We start from the raw sequence: 26,936 nt of genomic DNA on the forward strand, positions 1-26,936 counted from the left end.
TGTTACTGAGTAAAATACACAGTCAGAATAGTACAGAAATTGTAAGTGAACAGCTTGATAAAATTTTTGTAAAGTGAATACACTGATATAAGCACCACCCTGATCAAGATAAAAATATTACCACACCTCGGAATCTCTCCTTATTCCTCTCCCATTTGCTGTGTCCTTCTTCCTTCCCAGAGGTGACTCCTATCCTAGCTGCTAACACCTTATGTTAGTTTCACCTGTTTTAAAACTTTACATATATGAAATTATATACTATGTAACTGGATTCTTTCATTAACAAGATTTTCAGGTTTTTACCATGTTACTGCATATGGCAGTAGTTTACTCATTTTCATTGTTGTACAATTGTTTCATTGTATAACTATATTATAAGTTATTTGTCCATATTATTGTTGATGGAAATTTGGCTTACTTCCAATTTTGAAGTATTATAAATAGTACAGCTATGAAAATTCTAATATACATCTTTAGTTTCAAATAGGTGTGTATCTATGTTCAAATAGGTGTGTATCAAATAGGTGTGTATCTATGTTCAGTACATAATATACTAGGAATAGAATTGCTGGGTCACAAGGCTTGCATATGTTCAACTTTAGTAGGTAATACCAAGCAGCTTTTCAAAATGGTTGTGTGAGTTTGTATTTCCACGATTATTTCATGAGAGTTCTAGATGCTCTACATCCTCTCCAAACACATGGCATTTTATGTCTTTCATTTTAAATTTTCTGATAGTTGTGTAGTAAATAGTATTTCTCACTCTCTTCTTCTCCCACTCTAGTTTAATCTAGTAATTATATGGGGAAAAAAAGGTAAAATGTATATATATATATACTACCAAATGTAAAATCGATAGCTAGTGGGAAGCAGCCACATAGCACAGGGAGATCGGTGCTTTGTGACCACCTAGAGGGGTGGGATAGGGAGGGTGGGAGGGAGGGAGACACAGAGGGAAGAGATATGGGAACCTATGTATATGTATAACTGATTAACTTTGTTATAAAGCAGAAACTAACACACTATTGTAAAGCAATTATACTCCAATAAAGATGTTAAAATAAATAAATAAATGGTTTTTAAAAATTGTCAAATGCACAATTGAACATGTTCCTCTTGCACTCTTACAGGTATGTTGACAAGAGGCTTTGTGATCTCTTTAGTAATTCTTACCTTGAAATTCAAAGAATTTTATTTGGGACAAGTCTGTTAAAACTTAGATTCAAGCATGACATTCTTCTGTGAAACACCACCTTTGTGGTGTGTTTTGATAAAGGGTTGCTATAGTGTCCAGTTAGTGGATTATGCAAATAATTATAAAAAATTCAGCTTAGAGTTTCCCTGGTGGTGCAGTGGTTGAGAGTCCACCTGCCGATGCAGGGGACACGGGTTCATGTCCCGGTCCAGGAAGATCCCACATGCCGCGGAGCGGCTTGGGCCCGTGAGCCATGGCTGCTGAGCCTGCATGTCTGGAGCCTGTGCTCCGCAATGGGAGAGGCCACAACAGTGAGAGGCCCGTGTACCGCAAAAAAAAAAAAAAAATTCAGCTTAAAAATTTTACTGTTTTTCTCCCCTCTTACCCTCCCCAAGGAGGAATATATTTCACTTAGAGAAAAAAAGTATTTGAGTAGTCATGAAACACTCACAGAAAACTAAACATTGTAAATTTACTGTTTACAGATGTAAGAAAAGTTTTTTGTTTTGTTTTTGTTTTTGTTTTGCGGTACGCGGGCCTCTTACTCTTGTGGCCTCTCGCGTTGTGGAGCACAGGCTCCGGACACACAGGCTCAGCGGCCATGGCTTACGGGCCTAGCCTCTCCATGGCATGTGGGATCTTCCCAGACCGGGGCATGAGCCCGTGTCCCCTGCATCGGCAGGCGGACTCTCAACCACTGCGCCACCAGGGAAGCCCAGAAAAGTTTTTAATAATAAGGTTTAAGTGCTTATGGAATGTAGCAAAAGCAATTTTAATCTGGAAGTTTATAGTTATACATTAAAAAAATAGAAAATTCACAAATAAACAACCTTACTCTACAGCTCAAGGAACTAGAAAAAGAAAACAAATTAAGCCCCAAATTAGCAGGACAGAAATAACAAAGATCAGAGCAGAAACAAATGAAATAGAAACCAGAAAACAGAAGAAAAGATCAATGAAACTAAGAGGTGGTTTTTTTAAAGACAAAAAGTATTAGCAAACCCTTAGCTAGACTGACTAAGGAAAAGAAAGAGAAGATTGAAATAAATAAAATCAGAAACGAAAGAGGAGACATTACAAAAGATACAAAGGATCATAAGAGATTACTGTGAATAATTTTATACCAACAAATTGGATAACCTAGAGGAAATGGATAAATTTTTAGAAACATACAACCTACCAAGACTGAATGATGAAGAAATAGAAAATCTGAACAGGCTTAATACATCACTAATACGTTAATACAATGAAAGATAAAAATCACATGATCCTTTTAGTAGATGCAGAAAAATCAGTTGACGGTATTCAACATCCTGTCATCATAAAAATTCTCAACAAATTGGGTATAGAAAGAATGTTCTTCAACATAATGAGGGCCATGTGTGACAAAACCTACAACTAACATCATACTCAACAGTGAAAGGCTGAAAGCTTTCCTGCTAAGATCAGGAACAAGACAAGGGTGCCCACTCTCACTACTCCTATTCTACATAGTACTGGAAGTCCTAGCCAGAGTAATTAAGCAAGGAAAAGAAATAAAGGTCTTCTAAATCAGAAAGGAAGGTGTAATATGGTCTCTGTTTACAGATGATATGATCTTATATATAGGAAACCCTAAAGACTCCAGCAAAAAATTTTTACAACTAATAAACAACTTCAGTAAAGTTGCAGGATACAAAATCAGCATGCAGAAGTCAGTTGCATTTCTATACACTAACAGTGAACTATCTGAAAAAGAAATAAATAAAATAGTCCCATATACAATAGCATCAAAAACAATGACATACTTAGGAATAAATTTAACCAAGGAAGTGAAAGATCTATACACCAAAAACTATAAATGCTGAGGAAAGAAATTGAAAAAGACACATAAATGGAAAGATAGCTCAGGTTCATGCATTGGAAGAGTTAATATTATGAAAATGTCCATAATATCAAAGCCATCTATGGATTCAGTACATCCCTATCAAAATTCCATTATCATTTTTCACAGAAATAGAAAAAAACGAATCTAAAATTGTTTTTAGAATTGGAATCACAAAAGACCCCAAATAGCCAAAGCAATCCTGAGAATGAACAAAGCTTGAAGGCATCACACTTCCTAATTTTAAACTATATTATAAAACTATAGTAATCAAAAAGTGTGGTACTGGCATAAAAACAGACACATAGACCAATGGAACAGAATAGAGAGCCCAGAAATTAACCCACACATATACCATCAACTAATATTTGACAGTTGAGTCCAAAGCACTCAATTGGGAAAAGATATTCTCTTTGATAAATATATGGGGAAAAGTGGATAACCATATGCAAAAGAATGAAAATGGCCACCTATTTTATACTGCTTACAAAAAATTAACTTGAAATGGATTAAAGGCTTAAATTTAAGACCTGAAACTATAAAAAAATTCTTGAAGAAAACAAGAGAAAAAGCTCCTTGACATTGGTCTTGGGAATGATTTTTGGATATGACACCAAAAGCACATGCAACAAAAGCAAAAATAAGCTTCTGCACGGCAAAAGAAACAGTGAAATAAAAAGGCAGCCTATAGAAGGGGAGAAACTATTTTGCAAACCATCTGTCTGATAAGGGGTTAATATCCATACAACTCAATAGCAAAAAAAAAAAAAACAAACAAACTTAAAAAATAGAGGACTTGAATAGACATTTTTCCAAAGAAGACATACCAAGGGCCACCAAGTACATGAAAAGGTGCTCAACATCACTAATCATCAGGGAAATGCAAGTCATAACCACAATGAGATAGCACCTTACAGCTGTTAGAATGACTTGTTACCAGAAAGACAAAAGATGACAAATATTGGCGAGGATGTGGAGAAAAGAGAACCCTTGTGCACTGTTGGTGGGAATGTAAATTGGTACTGCCACTACGGAAAACAGTTTGAAGGTTTCCCAAAAAGTTAAAAATAGAACTACCATATGATCCAGCCATTCTACTTCAGGGTATATATCAGAAGGAAGTGAAATCACTATCTTGAAGAGATATTTGCTCTCCCATGTTCTTTGCAGCATTATTCACAATAGCTAAGACCTGGAAACAACCTCAGTGTTTGCCAAGAAATGAATGGATAAAGAAAATGTGGTATATACATAGAGTGGAATGTTATTCAGCCATAAAGCAGTGGAAATTCAGCCTTCTCCCACAATGTGAATGGATCTTGAGGTCATTATGCTAAGTGAAATAAGTCAGACAGAGAAAGACAAATACTGTATGTTCTCACTTATATATGGAATATTAAAAAAAAAAAAACGCAAAGAAACAGTAGAATGGTGGTTGCCAGGAACTTAAGGGTCGGGGAAATCGGGAAATGTTGGTCAAAGTGTACAAACTTCCAGCTATAAGATCGATGTGTTCTGGGGATCTGATGTACAGCGCGGCGAGTATAATTAACATTCCTGTGTTATGTACTTGAAAGTTGTTAAGAGAGTAGACCTTAAATGTCACCACACACACACACACACACACACACACACGCACACACACACGCACACACACACACGGTAATATTGAGGGAATGGAAGTGTTAACTAACCTCATTGTGGTAATCATTTTGCAATATATGTGTATCAAATCATCACATTGTGTACCTTAAGTTTATATATGTTACATGTCAATAATAACTCAATAGAGATGCACAAAGAGGAAGGAGAGATAAAGTAATTTCCCCTAGGTCACAGTGTTTTAAAAGGCAAAAGATAATAATATTAATGTTTAAGTTAATTACCAGATGAGGTGGTTCTAGCAAGTCATAGGTCCTTTGGTTTTGCTGTCAAATGGAGCATTTTAAAATTGAATACACCAAATTGTTGGCACAGTAGTGGTGTATAGCATCTCAACTCTGCCATTTTCCCAGTGGTCAGGCTAAAATTGGAACAGTTTGGAATAATGATTTTCATACTCCTGAGGGAATAAGTACATGTATTGAGAGAAATTTGAGTTGACAGTAAAAATATTGACAGTTAACCCATGCCCTAATACAAGAGCAGATGGAAATGTCTTGCATGAGTTCCAATTCATTAAGCAAGTGTGACACTTTATTTTCTAGCCATTTTCGTTCAGGGGATTAGAGTAATGAAATGGTAATATAAATGAAGCCAATTCTCACTGTGCTGAAAGTAAGGTGTATAAAACAAAATGCTAAAGTGGATTTTTAAGGTTTGGTAGTATAGTTTTCTGATATCTGAAAAATTTTACTTTACAATTTAATCATTACCACATTATTATCTTTGTAGTGTACTTTGTAGCTTTCTTAACATTTATTAATAGTAAGCTTATTTTATATTTTAATGTGACATGAATTTACAGTTTAAGAGAATTACTGTTTTTGAAATCACATGGGCATATTTTTTAGGACTTTGAGTGAAAGGGTTGTTAGTAAGTGATCCCTGGGTATATTTATAATGATATATCTTGGGTTATTTTAAATTTGTCATTTTTCAAAGTAGAAGTTCTGTTTAAGTTATTGGACTATAAAAGAGATGTTAATTAATGCATACTGAATGTTTCAACCCATTTTAGATCTTAAAATCCATTATACATCTGTTTATACTTAATTCCAAAGCATTTTTTTAAATGTAAAACTTGATGTGATCTCAACATTGCCATTTGGCTTTAGCACATTAACTAAGTAGCTTTGGATTTGTAGTATTTCACACCTTAGATATGAATGCCTTAATCTGTTTCATTATAGTTCACTAATTGTTACATCGAAGTACAACTGCTAAATTTTGTGGTTGATATAGTTCATTTCAAAATGATAGCAGTGATATCTCTAATAATGCAACAGGTTATATTGACAAACTTGGATTATGCATTTGTTAAGAATTATACATCATTTGCAATCTAAAAAAATAAGATTATCATCATTCCCATAAGCGACTTCAAAAACAGACCTGAGATAACACAACAAAAATGTTGAGAACAATCTGACCCCCTTAACCTCTTCACTCTTCAAAGCATAGTGAGTTTTGATTGTTATCAGTCTCTATAAGCTGATATACTGTATAAGAAAAGCTTTGGTTTTGATTTGTTACCTCATGTGTTCTTTGAGTTATATAAGGGCTTATTTCCTAGTTCAATATTACTGTAGTAGAAGGTTTATTAAACTTTTCTTTTTTTCTGCTATAGTATGCTTTTAGGGGACACAAACAATTCAATATGTAGAAAGCAAATAGACTTATAATCACAGCTCATGTCAAATGGTCTCTTCTAAGAACTTTATATAAGTACCCTGGGCTTACCTCCTGCTCTTAGTACCCTGGATCTCCGGTGACTCATTGTTTGTGTTGCTATTTTGTGCCAGTTATGCTGTAGTATATGTGTTGTTTTTTAGTATAAACTTCTGCATATACTAGTTGATATTAAAGGGTAGTTTTTAAAAACTGTGTGTCAATAGTAAGGCTTCCTCCAAATTTGGAAAAGTATAAACAGGTAACCATTCCTAGAGTGGATCCTTGGTTTCCTTTTCATTTCCTTTTAGTGCTTTATTCACTTATTTTTGTCCCTTTTCAAATAAAAGCCGTTATCAGTACACACTTGTTTAGAAGATAGTGTCACTTGGTTTCTTACATTGTAAGACACATTTTAAGTAAGCCTGTGTATTTTGTACACTTCACACTACAATTTACAGACAGACTACCTTTACTGAGTTTTAATGAGTAACTGCTTAATATCACAACTTAAAGAGAAGTGACTGTTGTCTACAGTGAGTCAGATATCATTGTGGGATATTTGTAACACTTTATTTGATCTGTGTATAGGTGGTTAATCATATTTCTTTTTGAATAACACAGTGGAAGTTTAAATAATATGTGACCTCTTTCCCCTTTTTAATTTATCTTTTCTTGTCTTATAGATGCTTGTGACCACACCAGAAAAATGGGATGTAGTGACAAGAAAGAGTGTTGGGGACGTAGCTCTTTCCCAAATTGTAAAGCTTCTTATTCTTGATGAAGTTCATTTACTTCATGAAGATAGAGGACCAGTATTAGAAAGCATAGTGGCACGTACTTTACGTCAGGTAAGGGGAAGTTATTTGTAAGCTTATTTTGAGGGATAAGTTTTTAAACTTAAATGTAACATTCAAAGAAATATTAGTATGTATTGTTCATGGGGATAAAGATAATTTTCGTAGGGAGAAACCTTCAGCTATTTCATTTTTATGTTCAAAGTACCCTATTTTTCTTCCTCCCAGGTCTTACGTTATTGAAGTCTCTTTAAATTAACCAAAATAAATACAGGAAAACTTCTATTCTAAACCTGTGTTTTAAAGCTAGATGTAACTTTGACTAAGCAGTATTAAAATGTGGTAGAACATAGGAGAATATTAATTATTCATCCATTTCTCTCCATGCCTGACCTCTCCCCTCACTGAAAAAAATCTGGAAATAATTTATATTTTCCTTAATATACTAGATAAAATGAAATATCTCCTAATGTGTATAATCTTAATTGTTATTTTTAAAAAGGGACGTGTACTTGTTGTCTCTAGTTTTGGACCTTGTGGTTACTCATAAATTGTCCAAATCAAAATTGGTAAATTCATCAATGATCTGTGATTGTTTTCTGTCACCCCTCTTTTCATTAAGTGAAAAGATATCTTAAAGTACCCATGACTATTAAAATGATGTTTGTTGGTAGATTGTACATGTAAAGACAGTAGATGAACACTAGTTTTTTAACATAATCAAGAACTCTAGTTCCTTGACTTCCCATCTCTTATTGTCTCTGATCCATATTCTCCTGGCTTTATTTTCGTTCTGAAATAGCCAAGACTCCATGACCAGTTTTTCCTTTTGTCAATAGCCTTAACTTATTTATCCCCTGACTCCCTGGCAAAATTCCAATCATGAGTCAATTGAACAGTATGTTTCCCTCCAGTCAGATTGCTAAACACTAGCTGAGATCACACAGGGGTGGTGGAGACTAAGGTCACTACACATTCGTAGACTCTGAATTCACCTGAATCGTCGGGGATTTACCCCGTAACTTCGGAGCAGCTTTCCTTCTTTTTTCCAAGCTTCACCAGACTCTTCCCTCCTTCTTCCCCACCCTGTCGTGCCTCATTCTTAGAAGACAGTACTTTTTACTGAGTGGTAACACAGGCCTTCATGGTTGAACTCCCTCAGTTTGCATCCAGAAAAAACCTCCCTACCACCCAGCAAAAGCCTCAAACCTCTTCCCAAATCTATCCTCATCATTCCACCCCTCATCCTTTAGTTAGAGGCCCCCTGTCCCCTTGTCTTGGACTCCATTCCTTTCACTCTGTAAGTTGTCCCTTTTCTTTTTCCTGGGTCTTTAACTTCTCCTTCTCTGTGAGCACTGTGCCTTCAGCTTTAAAGAATTGCAAAGTCCCACTCATCTTTACCAAAACGCCTCCCTCAAACTATCCTGCTCCAATAACTTCAGCTTCTGGAAATATTAATCTGTATTCAGTCTCCCTTTTGATTTCCAAACAACTGTGGTCTGGTTATTGCTCCAGCATAGGTCATAAAAAGTTTTTTTGTTTTTTGTTTTTTAACCAGGATATAACTCATTATTTCTTCAGAATTGAAACTCTTTTCTCTTGGACTCCATGATGCCACCCTGCCTTGATTTTCTTTACTTGATTTTTTTGGTCACCTATTTAGCTGCTCTTTCTCAGGCTCCCTTGCTCTCTCCTTTTCTCACCCTTGAAATGTTTACATTCTCCATGATGTTGGTTTGCAGATTGGCTTTGTACACAGAGGGCAAGGAGAGAACTGAAAAAAGAGGCAGACCACTCCAGATTGGTAGGTGACAGTTTTAATAAGCAAGGGAACTTACTTTTGAGGCTTGTCTTGGGCAACTGCAAGATCAGTCGACCTCTACACCTGCCTTAACTCTATATAGAGGCCTTAGCTGACTTCAGTCACATATACTGTCCAGATGGTCTCAACACCACATTGCTATCTCAAGGCTGCGTCCTCGGGGAAGCTTCTAGCTCAGGGAAGGCAAGCGGAATGCATATTCCTAGGACAGCAAAGGGGGTGAGGATCCTCTGATTGACAAGGTCTAGCTTGCGGATTAATTGGCAGTCACATCCTCTCAGTGACCTTTTCCAACACAGGACTCTGGTCACTTGCCATCTTCTTTCTTTATTCTAAATATTTACCCTGGGAAAATAACACTTCTGTGCCTGCGTCACTTAAATCTCTGCATGTAGTCCAAATCTCCCCACTGACTTCTCTTCCTATCCAAACACAGTTGTATGTTTCTACTCTGATATCCCATAGACATCTCTTGCTTAAACACGTCAGAAACTCTGCCATCTTCCCTCCCTATTTATAAATGGCATGACAGTCCATTTGATTCTCAAGCCCAAATTGAGTGTGTGGGAGCCACACTCAATTGTTCCTTCTTCCTTAACACTCACCCTCACCCCAAAGACTAGTTAGGTGTCAGTTCTTTTATATTTCGTATCCTGAATAGCTCTCATCTAGAACTAGGTATGGGAATTTAATATGAAGGGAGTACAAAATTTGAGGAAGTTTATACTGCATTTTCAAATGTTTTAAAATAGTGTACTTTCATCTGGTAAATCCAACATAAAATTCTAGATGAATTAATGATTTAGCTATACCAGACAAAACTCAGTGCATTAAAGAAAATATGAAAGAGCATTTAAAAAATAACCTTGAGATGGAGAAGCTCTAAGCAAAATGCAAAACTCCAAAGGTTACAAAGGAAACATGTGGCGCATTTGGATATGTAACTATTAAAAACTTCTGACCAGTAAAGATACCTCCAAAAAGTTCAAATGTAAGACAGAATAATAGAAATTATTTGTAGGACATAAAATAAAGCTTAAATGTCCTTTATAATTAAAAGGTTATTGTAAACTAGTAAGAAATATGTTTTTTTTTAAATTTGGAAAAAGCACTTTACAGTAGAAATAAAAATTCTGAAAATCATAGAAAAGATGCTTAAAAGGAATCCAAATCAACAGGAGACATTTCTTTTACATAGATTGGCAAAAGTGAAAAAAGAATGTAATTTGAAAATGCTCACTAAACTGTGTTTTTACTTCTAGAAATCTAACCTATGGAAATAATAGCACAGACACATAGATATAGTAACACCAGTATTCACTGACGCTTTCTTGTTAGCGCAAAATATGTTGGAAACAACCCAGCTGTCCAACAAAAGAAGAAATAGTTTAATAAATTCCATTAATTCATAAAATAAAATGCCACTTTGCAGTCTTTAAAAAGAACGAGGTAGAGCTATATGAACCGGGTTTAAAAGATATCCATGTTATATTCTCATTGAAAAGACACCATATACAGCACAATCCCATTTGTGTAAAGAAAAAAAAATTCAGTATATTTATATTCTCATTCACTCATTTAGTGAACATTTATTAGCTACCTGCTATGTGCTGGCTACACAGTTCTAGGTGCAGTGGTTATAGTTACCAAATAAAGTTCTTGCTTACAGTTAGATTTTTAAGGTGGGGTAGAGTAGGGTGCATAGATGTGGAAGCATATGCAACAAGCTGTAAAAGTGGTTTTATAGTAGGGATGGGATTAGAGGACTCTTTGGACATGTTCACTTTTTATTATATAAAAATATGTGCATGCACATGCCCAGGTGCACATACATAAAACACAAAGCATTGAAATATTCAAAGTAGACACATAAAAATCAGAGGTTTTAGCTAATAACCAACTTAAGAATAATGTCAATAATTCATGTAGTTGTGAGACAAAGGTGAAGCACGGAGAAGTCTGCCACTGCCATCACTGTTCTCCTTTCTTGCCATGGTGGATCGGCTCTTGCTCAGATTTTACTTGTGAGGTCTCGAAAAGAAGCATGCAGGGCATCATTTACACAAGAGACCTATTTTGATCACGAGATTTTTTTTTTTTTTTTTGCGGTACGCGGGCCTTTCACTGTTGTGGCCTCTCCCGTTGCGGAACACAGGCTCCGGACGCACAGGCTCAGCGGCCATGGCTCACGGGCCTTGCCGCTCCGCGGTATGTGGGATCTTCCCGGACCGGGGCACGAACCCATGTCCCCTGCATTGGCAGGCGGACTCTCAACCACTGCGCCACCAGGGAAGCCCTGTCATGAGATTTTTAAAAAAAATTTTTAACAGCTTTATCGAGGTAGAATTGATATACAAAACAGTGCATATGATTAGTGTATTAGGTAAAGTGAGATTAGTGGTTAACAGAAGGTACTGTTTCCCAAGGTGATACTTTCCGATCATGAGATGTTTTGATTTGATACCTTGATACGTACATAGCTTAGTGATCTTTTCAGGGAGCCAGGCCACGTAAGTCCATACATTCCTGGTTTGTTTGCATTGAGCCACCTAGAGAGCATGTCCATCAGCTAAAAGCATTACAAAGATAAAGCTTTCCTGCAACTATAGAACATTAGAGGTCATGTAAATACCATTAGTACATTTGCCAGGAGGTCTGTCATTAGCATGTTTACAAGGGGATTTGACCAGGGCATCTTTCTTTCTTGAGGATTCCCAGTTGAGAGAGAAAATAGCTTGCAGGCCTGCTGCTGATGCTTTCTGTACATATATACACAGACACACACACATTATGTACCATATGTACTTTGAAGCATTCGTTATAAATATTTTGTAAATTATGAATATATAATAGTATAATTTTCTATATATAGTTTATAAACTGTGAAGTAAAATATATAAAAATTATATATTATAGGTTTATTACATATGTAGTATAATTATAAACATATCATATGTTAACATATGATATAGGAATATATAATATATTGTATGTAACATGGATATATAATATGTAAATATGCATTAATTCATCCTGCACATTGGCTTCTTCATAATATAGCCAAATTCCAATTGTATAGTTTATCACTTACTGTGCTTATAAACCTTTGATGACTTGCTGTTTGTTACCTTAAGAAAAATGTTTAAATACTTTAACTGGACGTTAAACACTACTGAAGCCCTGACCTATTTGTCCAATTTTAACTTCTCCATCATATTCCTTACCTGATGTAGGTTCCAGCCACACAAAACCATTTATTCCTTCCCCACTTTTTTTCCAATTCCATTGGCCCTCTTTCAGAGGTAAAACTCATCTTACTTACATCAGAGTGTATTGTTAGTTATGAGATGAAGGGTTGTAAATGCAAAATTATATATTATTGCTCCACACGTCCATCTGTCGAAAACTTACTATTCTTTTGAGTCTGCCAAATATCACTTCTTCTATGAAGTGTTTCCTAGTTTACCACTCAGAAAGAATTACACCTTTTCTGTGTTCCCTCTGTACTCCCTTTCTTTGCACATTTTTAGCACTCATCACAATCTTCCTTATAATTTCACAACTTAACTATAGGTAATTCTGTCTTTATCTGTGTCTCTCACTAGATTTTAATCTCCTTAACAGAATGATCTATATGATTCTTCTCATATTTCCAGTGTATTAGTGCAGTGCTCATAAATATTTTTAGAAAAAACAAAGTTCCTTTTTGTTTGTTCCTTGTGATTACCAGACATTCCCAGTAGATGGCAGTGCTTTACATGGCACTTCAACAATTTGTAACTAGCATAGATACACCATAGGTAGCTATTCTAATGCAGTGTAGATTCTGTTCAGGTTCTGAAGTTGCATGGTGGTATTAGGGACTAAATTCACAACATACTTGGCATGAGTGAAAGAAATTTGGAAAATAAAAAAGTACAATGAAGCCCTAATCTGTTATATTTAACAACATTGAACTAACATTAGTTGTAACTAAATTTACTTTCAGTGAATAGACTTTGTCCAAACTTAGATATTATGTGAGGGACAATGCTGTAAAAATTTACTGCCTAGTTTTTGGGCTAATGATAAAGAAGAAACTGTAAAATGTTAATTTTTCATAGCTTTCAACTATTAATATTTTCAGATAACTGTATAGTGTATAGAGTTTCGAGATGTGGTTTAAGACATAAACTTCCAAATTATCCATATTTAAAAGAATATATTTCTCATACAGGCTTATCTGTGTTGAGAATGATATGAATTTTTTTAGATTAAAAAATACAGTTGTTGTAAAATGGGGTTTTAGCAGAAAAATATCTCTAGTGTTTGCAAGGTATCATATATTTAACATCAAAAGTCTTTAAAAATATACTCAATAACTTTTTTTTTTTTTTTTGCTGTACTTGGACCCCTCACTGTTGTGGCCTCTCCCGCTGCGGAGCACAGGCTCCGGACGCGCAGGCTCAGCGGCCATGGCTCACGGGCCCAGTCGCTCCACGGCATGTGGGATCTTCCCGGACCGGGGCGCGAACCCGTGTCCCCTGCATCGGCAGGCGGACTCCCAATCACTGCGCCACCAGGGAAGCCCCTCAATAACTTTTGTGTTGAATGATTTTAAAACTAAAAATCACCTTCATATCCTTTCACATCACCACCAATAGGAAATAGAACTATGGTATAATTAAAATTATCATTCCAATTACTGTAAAGGATTCTAATCATAGCATGTAAAGGAGGTTTCTTAAATAGTAGGTAGGGTCATCAGTTCCCCTTATTTAGGGTTCTCTTGTTTGGGTTGGGTTTGGTTTGGGAGCCATATGTATATCTCATAGGTAGTGTTTTATTTAGTCCTCAAAGAAGCCCAGATAGAACCCATAACAGTGAGTAAGCAGATTCATTTTTGTCCTACTTACAGAATGAGTTTGGAAGGCACAGGGCCTCTCTAAGTGCCTGTAAATAATATTTGTGTGAGGGAGTGAACTCAGGCCCTTGAACTTTCCCAGCCCATATATGCACTGTATAGAAATATCCAAGGAGAAATCTGACATTGGGAGCTGCTCACTTAGGTATAATAACTTGAAGACACCAGCATGATGCAAGCAAGTTTTGACTAAAATTAGATGTAAATAAGAGAGACATAAAAACCGAAAAAATAGTTAAAATATTTGCCCAGGTAAATATATCCCATGAATTCCCTTATTTTACTTATGATAGCAAGAAGGTGAGAATGACTTAAAAGTTCCTAGATTTAAAAAATAATAATATTGTATAGTCTTTTGTTAAAGATTGAGAATCTTTTTATATGCATTCTCTCATAAAGGAATTTGGTCGAAGGTTAATTAACTTACCAAATTCATTCCAAGTCTTGTGTACTTTTAAAAATCACATCAGAGGTTTTCAAACTTCTTCCCAGGTAAGAAACCCTTTTTTAAATTAAACTTTTACACGGAAGCCTAGTATAGAAGAATATGAAAGCATGTGGGATTTGAAAATCCAGATAGAAAGGATATTATAGGTGCATGGGGCTGCAGAATGCCCCCCATACTTCTGCAGAACCCCTAGGGCTTCGCTGTGAATGGTCCTGGACTGTTCCCTTTAGCAACATTTGGCATCTTAATTTAAAATGGGAAGTTTTTATGTGATGAAAGTAATACTTTCTCTTGGCAAATGCTTAACTTCCTGTATTGTAAATATAAAATATAGAGAATTTGAATAATATAATTAATGTCATAAAGTGGTCAAGCACATAGAATTGTATACCCTAAAAATAGATAAATTATGTTCATCTTAGGTGTCCATGGGACATTTTCTCAAAGCAGAAATTGAAAAGATCATAGTCTTTACAAAATACAATAGAGGGACTTCCCTGGTGGCGTAGTGGTTGAGAGTCTGCCTGCCGATGCAGGGGACGTGGGTTTGTGCCCCGGTCCGGGAGGATCCCACATGCCGCGGAGCGGCTGGGCCCGTGAGCCATGGCTGCTGAGCCTGCACGTCCGGAGCCTGTGCTCCGCAACGGGAGAGGCCACAACAGTGAGAGGCCCACGTACCGCAAAAAAAAAAAAAATACAATAGAAATTTAGAAATAACTTTTATATGATAAAACAAAACTATATACACACACACATACATATCTATATATGCATATGTATATACAAACACATATATATGTACATACATTCTACACTTTTGTATTTGATAAATTGAAGACATAAAACCCAACCACTTGAAAGAATAGTCTTCTGACACTGAGAGTTCAGTAAGTGATCACGAAAGGAAGGAAGGGAAAGAGAGTGACAACACTATTATTAGAAAATAATGAAAGTTTATTAAGTACAGACAGAGTTTATAATTCAGAGTTTGAATTATACTCAAATGAAACAGGAATATTGGGACTATAGTAAGTTACTTATTAAATTTTAAATGTTGGGTAATTTTAAACAGAATGTTCTAAAAAATGGAAAAATAATACAGTTGAAAAAAATTAAATACAAACTAGGAAACCAATAGAATTAGATTTATTAGCTAGAAACCTTCTATATTTTTAAAAAAGCAAAAGCTAGGTTTTAAAAAAGTAAAATAAACATAACAAATCCAATCACAAATAAGTAGAAAACCTATGAGTAAACAAAATTAAAAAGGATAAAGATATTTTAAGAACATTTAGAGATGGAAAAAGATGAGAATACTATCAGCTATCATCATAAAAACGTAATTGAAAGAGAATGGAATAGTGTCCGTGTGCTCATCAGCAGTAAAATGGAGAAACTCCTTGGCATGCGAGATTTCTCATGATCGTTTCTACACTTCTGCATTTCTAGCTCGTGCCATTAGTGTTGCTAAGTACAGTACCTTAAACACCATTCTTCCTGGCCTACCTGGCAGGTCCTAGCCTCTCTCTTAGAACACCGACAACTGTCACCTCTGCATGCCTTCCCTGACTTACCCGAGCTTGATTAGTGATCTCTCTTCATTGTTCTCAGTTTTTAGAAGGTGCTACTATTAATGGGATACATTACAGTGTTTTTTTGTAGTTTTTACAGACTCTTAAACCCCTGCTCTCCTGGCTTTGTGCCTGTCATTAAAAGCTTAATAAATGATTGGCGAACAAATTAATTGATGTTTTCAGCAGAGTTCAGCCAGAAAATTAGAATATTACACCCCACCAGTGAACACAAATAATGCAGCTTAGGACATTCTTTGAGTAGTTTGTGATTTTCTTCCCCCAAGTTTTGGCTGTTGTTCCACACAAACTCTCTCTTACACAGTATATCATTTTAAATTTAAATTTGTGAAACACTAGAAGAATCTACCTTAATTATTTCAGACTTCTGTGGTTGTGTGTTTAAAATGAATTTGAAATTATTGAACTTGAGAATAAAGAGCATATACTTCTAACACCTGAAATTATAAAGTGGTACAGCTTACACTAAAACCTAACACATGTCACTTGCCTTGTTAAATTTTTAGGGGGGGAAAAAAACAAAACAGAAGAAACCATTTAACTAAGAATTTTCCAGTTCAGAAAATATACTAAAATTACACTTTTACTCACTTTATATCATTCCACATGCCAGATTTAAGCCAGTTTTTTTTTTTCACATTATCTGTCTTTTAGACTGTGTTGTTATTCTCAGTTTCTTCAGTGATCTTATTTTATTGTGATTGTTTCATCGTTTATACTACTAAAACTTATTTTAAACTTAGTACAAATCCAGATGGGTTGAATCTATCTTATATGTTAATTAAAATAACCCCTATAGGTTGAATCCACACAGAGTATGATAAGAATTCTTGGACTCTCTGCAACCTTACCCAACTACCTCGATGTTGCTACGTTTTTACACGTTAATCCCTTCATTGGACTTTTCTACTTTGATGGCCGCTTTCGACCTGTTCCTCTTGGACAGACATTTCTGGGGGTTAAAAGTGCAAATAAGGTAAACATTTGTTTTAAAACTTATACTTTTCTTTTCCAGAAATATTTTTATTGATGTATTGTTTAATACTTGTTTGAGGTTAGAGACTCTAGAAGACCATTTCAGTCACATTACAAATATCACAGCTTAGAAAAAAAAATCAAGCACACTCCCTCAGCTATATGTTGTAGAATGTCTCCTGCTCCTAAAAGCTGCTTGTAGTAGTTTACATTGCTATTATCAGTGTATATTTTGTATTCTCAGCTAAGAACACAAGTTATATATAAGAATATGTTTCAAAATGTTAATTTGATAAGGTTGAAGGCCAATGTGAAATAAAAGACTTTAAGTCAGTAATATATATCATGATATAATATTATTCATCTAAAATAAGTAATACCTTATATGCAATAGAAAAATAATTTCATGATAGCAACTATTAAAGGAGGGGCTCTATTTAACTTATAATATTGTATAACTATCATATTAATTATATACATAAGTGGCATTTCTGAAATTCTTTGCAATGTTTTAAAAATTCTGTTTATCTAATTCCTTAAATAGTATTACCATGTACCATTTGCATTATCAGGGTGCTTATTTTAGGCTTTTATTATGTCATGAAGGAATATTTTGCTTAAAATTTATTTGTTCATCATTCTGTTTAATGACACTTCCCCCCTCCATGGAAGAAACAGTTTTAGGGGAAGATTCACAGGCTATATGACCTCTTTATAAAAGAAAACAGGATAGAATCGTGTGTTACTATGTCAACCTTGGTCTTTAGTGTATTACATTACTTTTGTCTAAAAACAATTTTATTAGTAAAACAGGGTCATTTTTAGCCTACAGTATTATAAATAAAATACTCAGCTTAGAAAATACTAAAAGCCAATGTCACTGCAACAGTTAATATGCTCCATCTGCATTGCATAAAAGTAAGGTATGTTTAGAATTGTGGGGAGCCATTTCAGATGTATACATAGAAGGACAGCTCATGATATGGTAATAGTTATGATATGCATCTTTTACCTTCATTGTTTCAAGGGCTTTTCAGTATTACTTGTTGCTTGTTTTTTTCAGCCATATCTTAATATATGTTTGATTATTTAGTTTATTTTAATGTATCATTAGAACAGATGTAGAGCTGTTTATAACATTAGATTGTTCTTTCAACTTATAATTTAAATGATAGCAGATGGTTCTCACAGAAAGATGTAGAGAAGAAAGTGTTTTCAGATGCTTGTCAGGGGTCTTAAAACTTATTTTCTTTTAATTTCATCATAGAAGGTGGTAAATCACTTAAAGCTAATTAACTTCCATGTATTTTTCACCACAGTATGTTAGCATTGTAATCACAAAAGGGATGGTGTGAGATGTTGAACTGTCATAATTATTTTGAAGGTTTAAAAATTTGGCAAAATTTAAAAACTATTTTTACAAATCTTACACAATGTAAATAGAAAATTAATTATATATATTAGTTATAAATATGCATTTTTGTCTTACTAAAATGTAGTAGTTTTACGCTCAGCTGACATACACAGTTGGTAACAAGAATTCCCCCAGGGTGTTGTTTAATATATTCTAACCGTTGTTAATTTGTCATTTCTTATAGTAAGAAATCCTTTTAGATTTCTTAAAGTTTCATTCAGAAGCTCACGATGTGATTCAGTTGTTGTGGAAGAACACAAAATAGGAAAATGGTGTCCATGACACGTCTAATTTGAAATAATGGCTTTGACCAGAGCTCAATCCAAAATTCACCAAAAAAATTACTGAGAGTTTTGTTTGGAGGAGTTTTTGGTTTGTTTTTTTGCCCAATCATTAATGGAGAGTAAATTGTCTTGTGATTATCTCATTTTACTTAATCACTATAAGTCATAAGAGTTCCAGAATGTTAAAGTGTTTCCTTTATTAAAACAAAAAATCTAAATTTTAGTCATTTCAGTTGTGTAACATTTTCATCCCCTCCAGACTCTTAATAAATGTTAAATAGAGAGATGCAGGCTGTGTCACATGCCTACTCTTTGAGGTAACTACCTTACCTTTTTGGTTGGAAGCTGTCTCATCATTAATAGGGAAAATGAGACCTTTTTTAAATTCATTAACTTGATATTAAATTTCCAATTAATCTGGAAAATGTTTCTGTAGAAAAATATCTACCGAACTCTGTATACATTACAGAAATAGTATGTTTCCTTACATTTTAGCTTTGTATGTCATGATATTCTACTGGTAATATTCCGGTGATTTTGAGAATTACACAGGAAAGCTCTATATATAGTTTTATAGACTGAAATAGAAGAAAAACAGTCTGAAGAATGGGCTTCTCTAGGGAAAGCAGTGAAAAGAACATTAAAATTATTTTAAAATATCTCTCACTAGAATATTATTCTTAAACTTATTGTCTTTAAAAAACTTGCATTCTTATAAAGCTAGTACACTGAAAGTATTGCATGAGGTATTTTATTTGTATTTTTTAATTAGATTGTGTTTATTTCCGATTGGGTTGTTATATATCAGGTGTTGATATTTCATTTGTTGTTTCTGCATTCTGGCTAGTCTGAAAGTAAAAGGAGATGTGTCGTGATTGATAAAGTTTCCTTTGTGGTTAAGAAGTTTATAATTGCTTCATCTGATATTTTTCACGTTTTAAAAACTTTAAGGTGCAACAGTTGAATAACATGGATGAAGTATGTTATGAAAGTGTTTTGAAGCAAGTAAAGGCTGGACACCAGGTACACTTTATTTTATCCTGTTTTTAGAGAACACTTAATGACTAAAATCATTAATTTTTATGCTCTTAAAAATGTTCTTCAATTCTGAGATAATGATTCACAGGTTTTATTTCTTAGTAATTTTTTAGCCCACTGGGTAGCCATATAAGTCATAAAATATTCATAGGTAATATTATCATTACAGTATTGATAGATCATGCTGTTTTGTTTGCCACTTTTATTAAATAGGTAAGAGAAAGAAGAATTTCATCCTTTACATTTCAGGTTACTTCTTTATTTATTTTAAAGCACCAACCTTCTCTCACACATCAAAAATTTTAATTTACTTACATGATGTAAAACATTTAAATGTTATATTATTCTTACTGTTTTCTTGAAGTAGTACCAATTGAAATATATATAATAAATTTTCATCTTGTTTGGATATTAAGCACTTTTAAACTTCAAAGTTCAAGATGCTCCAATCCAGATTGTTAAAAAAAAAAAAATTGGAATGATGTGTGTAGACTTTTCAGATTGGTTTCTTTCACAATGTGTATTTGAGGTACACAAATCCCTGTCTTTTCATGGCTTGATAGCTTCTTCTTTTTAGCACTGAATAATATTCCATTGTCTGTTCCACAGTTTATGTGTACATAACAGCTGTGGATGGGTTTTATGTGGACATACGTTTTCAGTTCCTTTGGGTAAATACCAAGGAGTGTAATTGCAATATCAGTATTTATTAAACTACTCAGCCTTTCTCCATATAATCTTATGTTATAAAATATGTCTTTAAAAAATGGAATGCATCCTTATTCCTGAATGTTGGGAAATGTAGCAGTTGTATCTTGTAATGTAGGTAGGTAAAAGTCCAAGTAAATGTAATTTAAAGAATCCTAGGAAGATTATATCCTCTTCCTCTTCTGGCATAGTTCATTCTCTCACTGTTACAGGGGCTAACATGTCCTGCTAGAAATCATGATTTACAAAGTTCAGATGCTGGCTGGGGGTGTTTGGTCAGTAGAGATTAGATCTCACTGCCAGCCCTTTCATTCTTAGTGTGAATCCATCCATTGCATTACTTTTCGAAATGAAAACTGCCATAGGGCAGGCACTTGTAGTAGTAAATTCAGACCAAAGGTGAGATGGAGAGCTAGGCTCATAGTGCTGGTTCCTGTTTAGAAAGGACAGACTAGGTTGGGAAACACCAGCGGAGGCTTCAGGCGGTCGGGGGCCGGCTGCTGTAGGGCAGGAGGAACCCGGAAATGAAGAGTGTGCAAAGACGAGGCAGAAGTTGCACACAGGCATTACCTCCCACCTTTTGTGTGCATGCCATGGCATCCACCAGTGCCAGCCTTTTAAGGACCACCAAGCTGTCTCCTTCTCCTACACTTTTGTCTGGCTAAAAATGCACTGTGGGTGACTCTGTAAAGTGTGGTTACAGTTTAAGAACCCACTGAAACATTTCGGTATCAGAGTTCCTGTCCAGATCCGTGCTTACATCCCTCTCCCAAAACAAGAATGGAGCAGGATAAGCAGGATCGTTTTCAGGTTCTCTGCCATAAGAAGTAGGGTTTAGGTTGCAGGTCTCCCAGTTTCTGTTTCAGTGATTAGTGATGATGTTTGTTTTCCATAAAAGTAGGACTTTCTTCAGTTCTCTAGACATACCTACATATCTATTTACTTTTTTTAATTGTAAAAATAAAATAACAATATTAAGGAAAATTTTCATAGTTCCACTGTTATTTTACCCTTTCAACATTATTATTGTAATGTTTATACATGTCCTGCTGGTCTTTTTTTTTTTTATCCATTTGCACATGTAGCTTTTAATTTTGCTCATTGAAACTTAATTTTAATTACTGGCTACAGTCCATTGCTAAATTATAATTATACTGTATATACAGTTTTATATTCAGTTTTCCTTAATGAATACTAAAGATTTTTCATTGTTTCTACCTGGTCTTCACAATTTTAATGTCTGTAATAGAGAGAATGGAGTTTTTATTCACGTTCTAAGTTTCAGATGCCATGTAGGTCACTTCGGACTTTTAATCTTCACAATCAGAAGATTGTGAAGCATTAAATCTCCTTTTGTTAAAAGAGAAAATGAACCTACGACATATTAAGCAGCTTCTCAAGGTCATACAGCTAGTAAAAGGTCACTCCAGGATTGCAATACAAGTCCATGTTGATAAAAGCCCACAGCATCTTCAGAACTTTACACTGCCACTTTGCCATTGAGTTGACATTTGTTCTTCCTTTTATTATTGGTTATTCCTCCGTTATTGAGTGCTTTAAATGTTTGCAACTTTCTGTTATTAAAAAATAGTGCTGCTCTAGTGATCATCTTTCTGCCTATTATTTTTTCTGTTGAAACATTTACTTAGGGTAAATTCCCTGAAATAGGATTATGGCTCAAATGGCCATATTTTGTGGTCTTACCACATGATTCTATAATGCATTCTGAATGGGTTATAATATCTTGTTGTCATAGCAGACCTGCAAAGGATTTTATTAAATGTATGCCATGTTCTTCTGAATAGCATCAAGTAGTGTGATGTAAGATTATGATCTGATGTGTGTTTGCCATTTTGAATTTGTTTTACAATTTTAAGTTATATAAGACACAGTGGTGTTTTACCAGTGAAATTTTTTTCTTAGGTAGCAACAATTACCTCTAAATCATGGTTACAAAAGATCATGTTTTACATACCATATTGTTCATGATTTGCTTTGGGTATGCACTTACCTTTCAATTAGAAAAACCCATTCTTCCCAGTGCTTTTGCTTCATATGTGATCCTGTGGTCTTTAGCCTCTGTAATTGTGTCTTTAAAATGTTTAATATAAAACATGATTAGTATAAAAGAGGGTGACCAATAAAAGAGTGTAAACAAATTTAACACTTGGGTACACCAAAAAGTGAAAATGAGGGGAAAAAAAACAAAAATGAGGGGAAAAAAAATCACTGAATTCTATCACTCAGACATAGTTTCTGTTGGTGTATGTCCTTCCATTTCTTAAAATGCATTTTACTCCCTTAATTTTCTATCCTTTTTTCTCCGTTATCTCTATAATTTCTCTATTTTCTCTACCTCAAAATATGACAGAACCGTACATAGAAGCAATAACATGTAAATTAACATCTTAGCTTAAAGATGTTATAATTTAAAAATTTGTGTTCTACGCAGTGTTGTTTTTTTAGGCTTTGTGTACCAGTAGAACAGGTCGTACTATGTAAGATTGGGTTGTAAGGAAATGCTGTTGGTTAAGTTCCTAGTATAGTGTCATGTACATGGGGACTCTGGTAAATAGAATTTCATTGTGAAGAATTGCTCATCTTCAAAGATCCTTAGTGAGTCGGGGCTGTTGGAAAATATGAAATGCATCAGGACCATGGCCCATTAGTTGGTATTTGCCTCTAGTATTGCTAGTACTACAAATGCCCAGGCCAGTGCCTGCAGATTATAAGTACTAGGTTAAGGCAGCATCTTAGTCTTTTACATTGATGTAATCATCTCAAGTAAAAAACTCTTTTACAACATAATTTGAGAATAAACCTCTCTTTCATTTCTTTAAATTATCTGTATTATGTATGTAACTTTGGGAAAGTTGCCCAAAACTACAATCTTTTTCTGTTTTAGTCTTTTCGAAGGGATCGCTCTGTCTGTTTAAATCTTCTGTTACCAAGTTGCTCTGCCAAGTACTATTTGGCTTATAAGTTCAGTTAGCTTGATAAGTGACAGCTTCTGCTGATTGTCTTTGTAATATGTCCAGAACTGGAATTGCAGTGTGCATACTTGGAAAAGAGGACTGTTATACATTTTGATTTTGGAAGCTGAGGTAGATACCTGTTTCAACAAGGCTAGCAATCTTTGATTTAATCCATCACACAAGAATTGCTACTTCACAGTAGTCTTTGATTACTGAGGCTCATGTGGAAGTTTGTTTTCGGGGCCTTAGAACCCCTCACTGGATTATTTTTCTCTTTTTATCACCTTGAAGAAATACCTTCTCTAAGCTGTGGTCCTCTGCTTTTATTAGAAGGTTAACAAAGAACTCCACAACAGAATAGAGTTTCTGAGTTTAGTTTTTTCCCTTGTAATTGAGGTTGATTATAATGTTATACTAGTCACTAGTTGTCTTTGTATAAGGTTCCAAGTGATACATTTCAACAAACGAATTTGTATGTATCCATCTGTCAGAAGATGAAAAATATTGATGAATATTGTTGAAAAATTCAACAATCTTTTACCTTATTATCTAAAAAACTGACAGCCAGTTTAACTCTTCAGTTACATTATTCTGCCTGACTCTAATGACTAAAAGGTTTAACTATATATGCTTCATTTTAAGAGACTCTTCTGTATAAATGTTTTGTTGTACATATAAAAGTACAGTAAATTGTGTGAGTGTGTGTGTGTGTGTATAGACAGATACAAAAACAGAGACAGAGAAACAGGAGACAGAGAGAAACAGAGAGCTTTGCTCTGGAATTCAGTTACAGTTGTAACTAACTGGACATTAGTGCTTCGTTATTAAGCAGCCAGCTATGTATTTGATCAATGTGCTTTTCCTTAGTAATAGGGGAACATAAGTTATTTCTTGTAGCACTGTGTACCAAACAAACTTTAGCTTTATTTTGTTGCCTTTTAAATATATCTTAGCAGTTGGTATATAGTAGTAAGAAATTGTAAGTCAGTCTATTCTAATCCAGGAAAACAAATAGAATTTTCCTTGCGGCTACCTCATGTCCCCCTCTCTTTTTGCCAGCTTGTTAAAAATTCTTCCAGTGAATACTCCTTGATTCTATTTGTTTGCCTTCAGGTTGTTTAGTATTTTGGATTTTCTCTCTAATTGTGGTTTCCCTAAATAATTTTATTAGCACAACTACTTTTCAGACCATTATTTAAGAAGACTAAAAATATGTGTCCATTAAAAAAAAGAACTATAGGGCTTCCCTGGTGGCGCAGTGGTTGAGAGTCCGCCTGCCGATGCAGAGGACCCAGGTTCGTGCCCTGGTCCAGGAAGATCCCACATGCCGCGGAGCGGCTGGACCCGTGAGCCATGGCCACTGAGCCTGCGCATCTGGAGCCTGTGCTCCGCAACGGGAGAGGCCACAACAGTGAGAGCCCGCGTACTGCAAAATTAAGTTTCCTCTTAAATATATAGACAAATTAATTTTGTTTCTCTCCGCTTAGATTAAATTAGAATAGAGCAAATTTCATGTTCGAAAGCCATGCTGATGTTCTCTGATTTAGTATTCCATGGGTTTCAGTATACCAGTCATCTACACTCGTGTGTTCGCGTACTTAATAGATTTCATGTGCGGCTTTGTCTTAAAAGTATTAAAAGCGGTAGGAGGCAGTTGTGTTCCACTCAAGCATGTGTGATGACAGGTGGAGAAAATCTTTTCAGGTTGACTTTTCAACAGTTGTACTCCGCAAGACTTCAAGCTCTTCTTGGCTATTGGGAAATTAAAAGTTGGCGATTCAGCCTTTAATTTTGATCCATCTGCTCAAACTAATGAGACGTCTCATTTGTAAACTTCTCTTTGGGTTACCAAATGCAAGTACAGCTTTATCATTCCTGTTAATAATTCCCCTCCTCTGGTGTAACTCGCAGAATGGGAAAATAGTTGATGCCTTAACCCTATTGAGATTTTTCTTGTTATACAAATTTTGTTACAGTGATAGGAAAAGAAGTTAGAAACTGCCTCAGAGATTACAGCATATTTTGTAAGTTAACTGGTTCTTTTTTCACATTATGAAAATGTTAAGATCCTTAATCAGTAACTTCTTACTCAAAATCTACCTCCAGTTTCAAGAATAAAAGGTTTTGCAGTGTTAAAGGGAAAAAAATCATCTTCAACCTTGGATTAATGCTGAACATCAGCTTTTCCTGATTCACATGTGTCTTCTCTTTCGTCATTGTTTATAAGTTTCTTGTAGATGTTGCTGTCTCTAATAAGAAACCACCTTTAAAAATTGACTGATAATTATGGATTAATTTATTACTATCTAAAGGGAATTTTTTGTTTCCTAGTGTTGCTTTTTAGCTTATATAAAAGTAATTATGTACAATTGAAAGAAATTTTACTCTGCTAACTTCAATAATGGAACTTTTCCTTTGGCCCTTTTGCCTAAAAAGTTTCCTTCCTCCAGGTACAAGCATCTCTAATTCTTGGTACTAATGTTTCTGTCGTATCAAATTTGTCTAACATGAACTTTATTGGTAAATTATTTGAGAGCTTCTTTCTTTTCTGCCTTCTTTGCTTACCTCCTCCCCCAAACTGACACATAATCCCAAAGGAATATAAGAGCAAAATTCTTAAGAAGGAGACATTTGAACAATTATGAGAACAAGAATTAAAGACATTTCTCCTTCATCTTTGTTGCTAAAGATGGTACTGCTAAAGAAATATTTCAGGTGTTTTTTTACTGTAAGAAAATCTAAAGGAAGCATTCACTAAACCTCTACTTTTGGAAACAGAAAATCCTCCCCACCTACTAGAAAAAAGCTCTCGTGAGTCTTCTATCAAATTGAGATTTCCTTATCCCTCCTTATTTTCCAGGCAAAAACTAGTTTTGGGTACTCTTTAGTTCTGTATTTTAGTTTTTAATTAGTATTACTAGTGTTTGCTTAGAATTTTTTTCTTCTCTCTGTATGATTTCTATAGTATATCTGTGTACAACATTTGGTTAAAGTGAAGGCAAAAACAGAATATCATCATCATAGAAGGAATTTCTGGTATGACATAATGAAAATTCATTAAAGAAAATTTAATTATATATTTAGCAGTCAAAATTTTTAAATTAGTATAGTTCAGGGGCAATAATTTCTTATCACTGTCAGCCGCAAGCTTGATCCTGTGATCACTGTACTGCATATTTTGGTCATGCCTAATTCAGGAACATGGAAAACGATGTCAGTCTAGGCATTCTGCTGTTTCCCCTGCCACAGGCCAAAGCCAAAGAGGGTTTCAACTAAATATTAAGTCAAAGCAAAGCTTGACACATCCTTAATAAAAGTTTACTTTTTTTTTTAAGGCAAAATTCCCTTATGACAGTAGCTCATAATTGAGAATAAAATAATCAGAGGATTACAGAGAGGTTGTAGAAGTGGAAGTAGTTGCAAAATGCCAATTTTTCTTTGTGCCTTTCTTTTCTGGCTCTTGTGATACAACTCTCCTTGCTTTTCTCTGTCTTCTAACCTTTTGAGCCATCCTTTTTCTTTCTTTGTAGCCTTTTCCTTCTCTACCTGGCTCTTTCTTAGACCCTTTTTTTTTTTTTTTTTTTTTTTTGT

General features: G+C 34.7%; 1 protein-coding gene across 2 annotated transcripts in view; it reads left to right on the forward strand.

Annotated features, from left to right (window-relative positions):
• Nucleotides 1–26,936, forward strand: part of ASCC3 (activating signal cointegrator 1 complex subunit 3) — a 306,848-nt gene that overhangs the window by 106,223 nt on the left and 173,689 nt on the right. For both annotated transcript variants that reach the window (XM_024759314.1, XM_024759315.1), the window contains exons 10-12: nucleotides 7,076–7,240; nucleotides 16,751–16,927; nucleotides 19,576–19,647. In XM_024759314.1, coding sequence (XP_024615082.1) covers nucleotides 7,076–7,240; nucleotides 16,751–16,927; nucleotides 19,576–19,647 — 414 coding nt within the window. The remainder of the gene's footprint in view (nucleotides 1–7,075; nucleotides 7,241–16,750; nucleotides 16,928–19,575; nucleotides 19,648–26,936) is intronic.

The sequence above is a fragment of the Neophocaena asiaeorientalis genome, unplaced genomic scaffold, assembly GCF_003031525.2.
Source record: "Neophocaena asiaeorientalis asiaeorientalis breed wild unplaced genomic scaffold, Neophocaena_asiaeorientalis_V1.1 scaffold505, whole genome shotgun sequence".
NCBI classification, from domain to species: domain Eukaryota; kingdom Metazoa; phylum Chordata; class Mammalia; order Artiodactyla; family Phocoenidae; genus Neophocaena; species Neophocaena asiaeorientalis.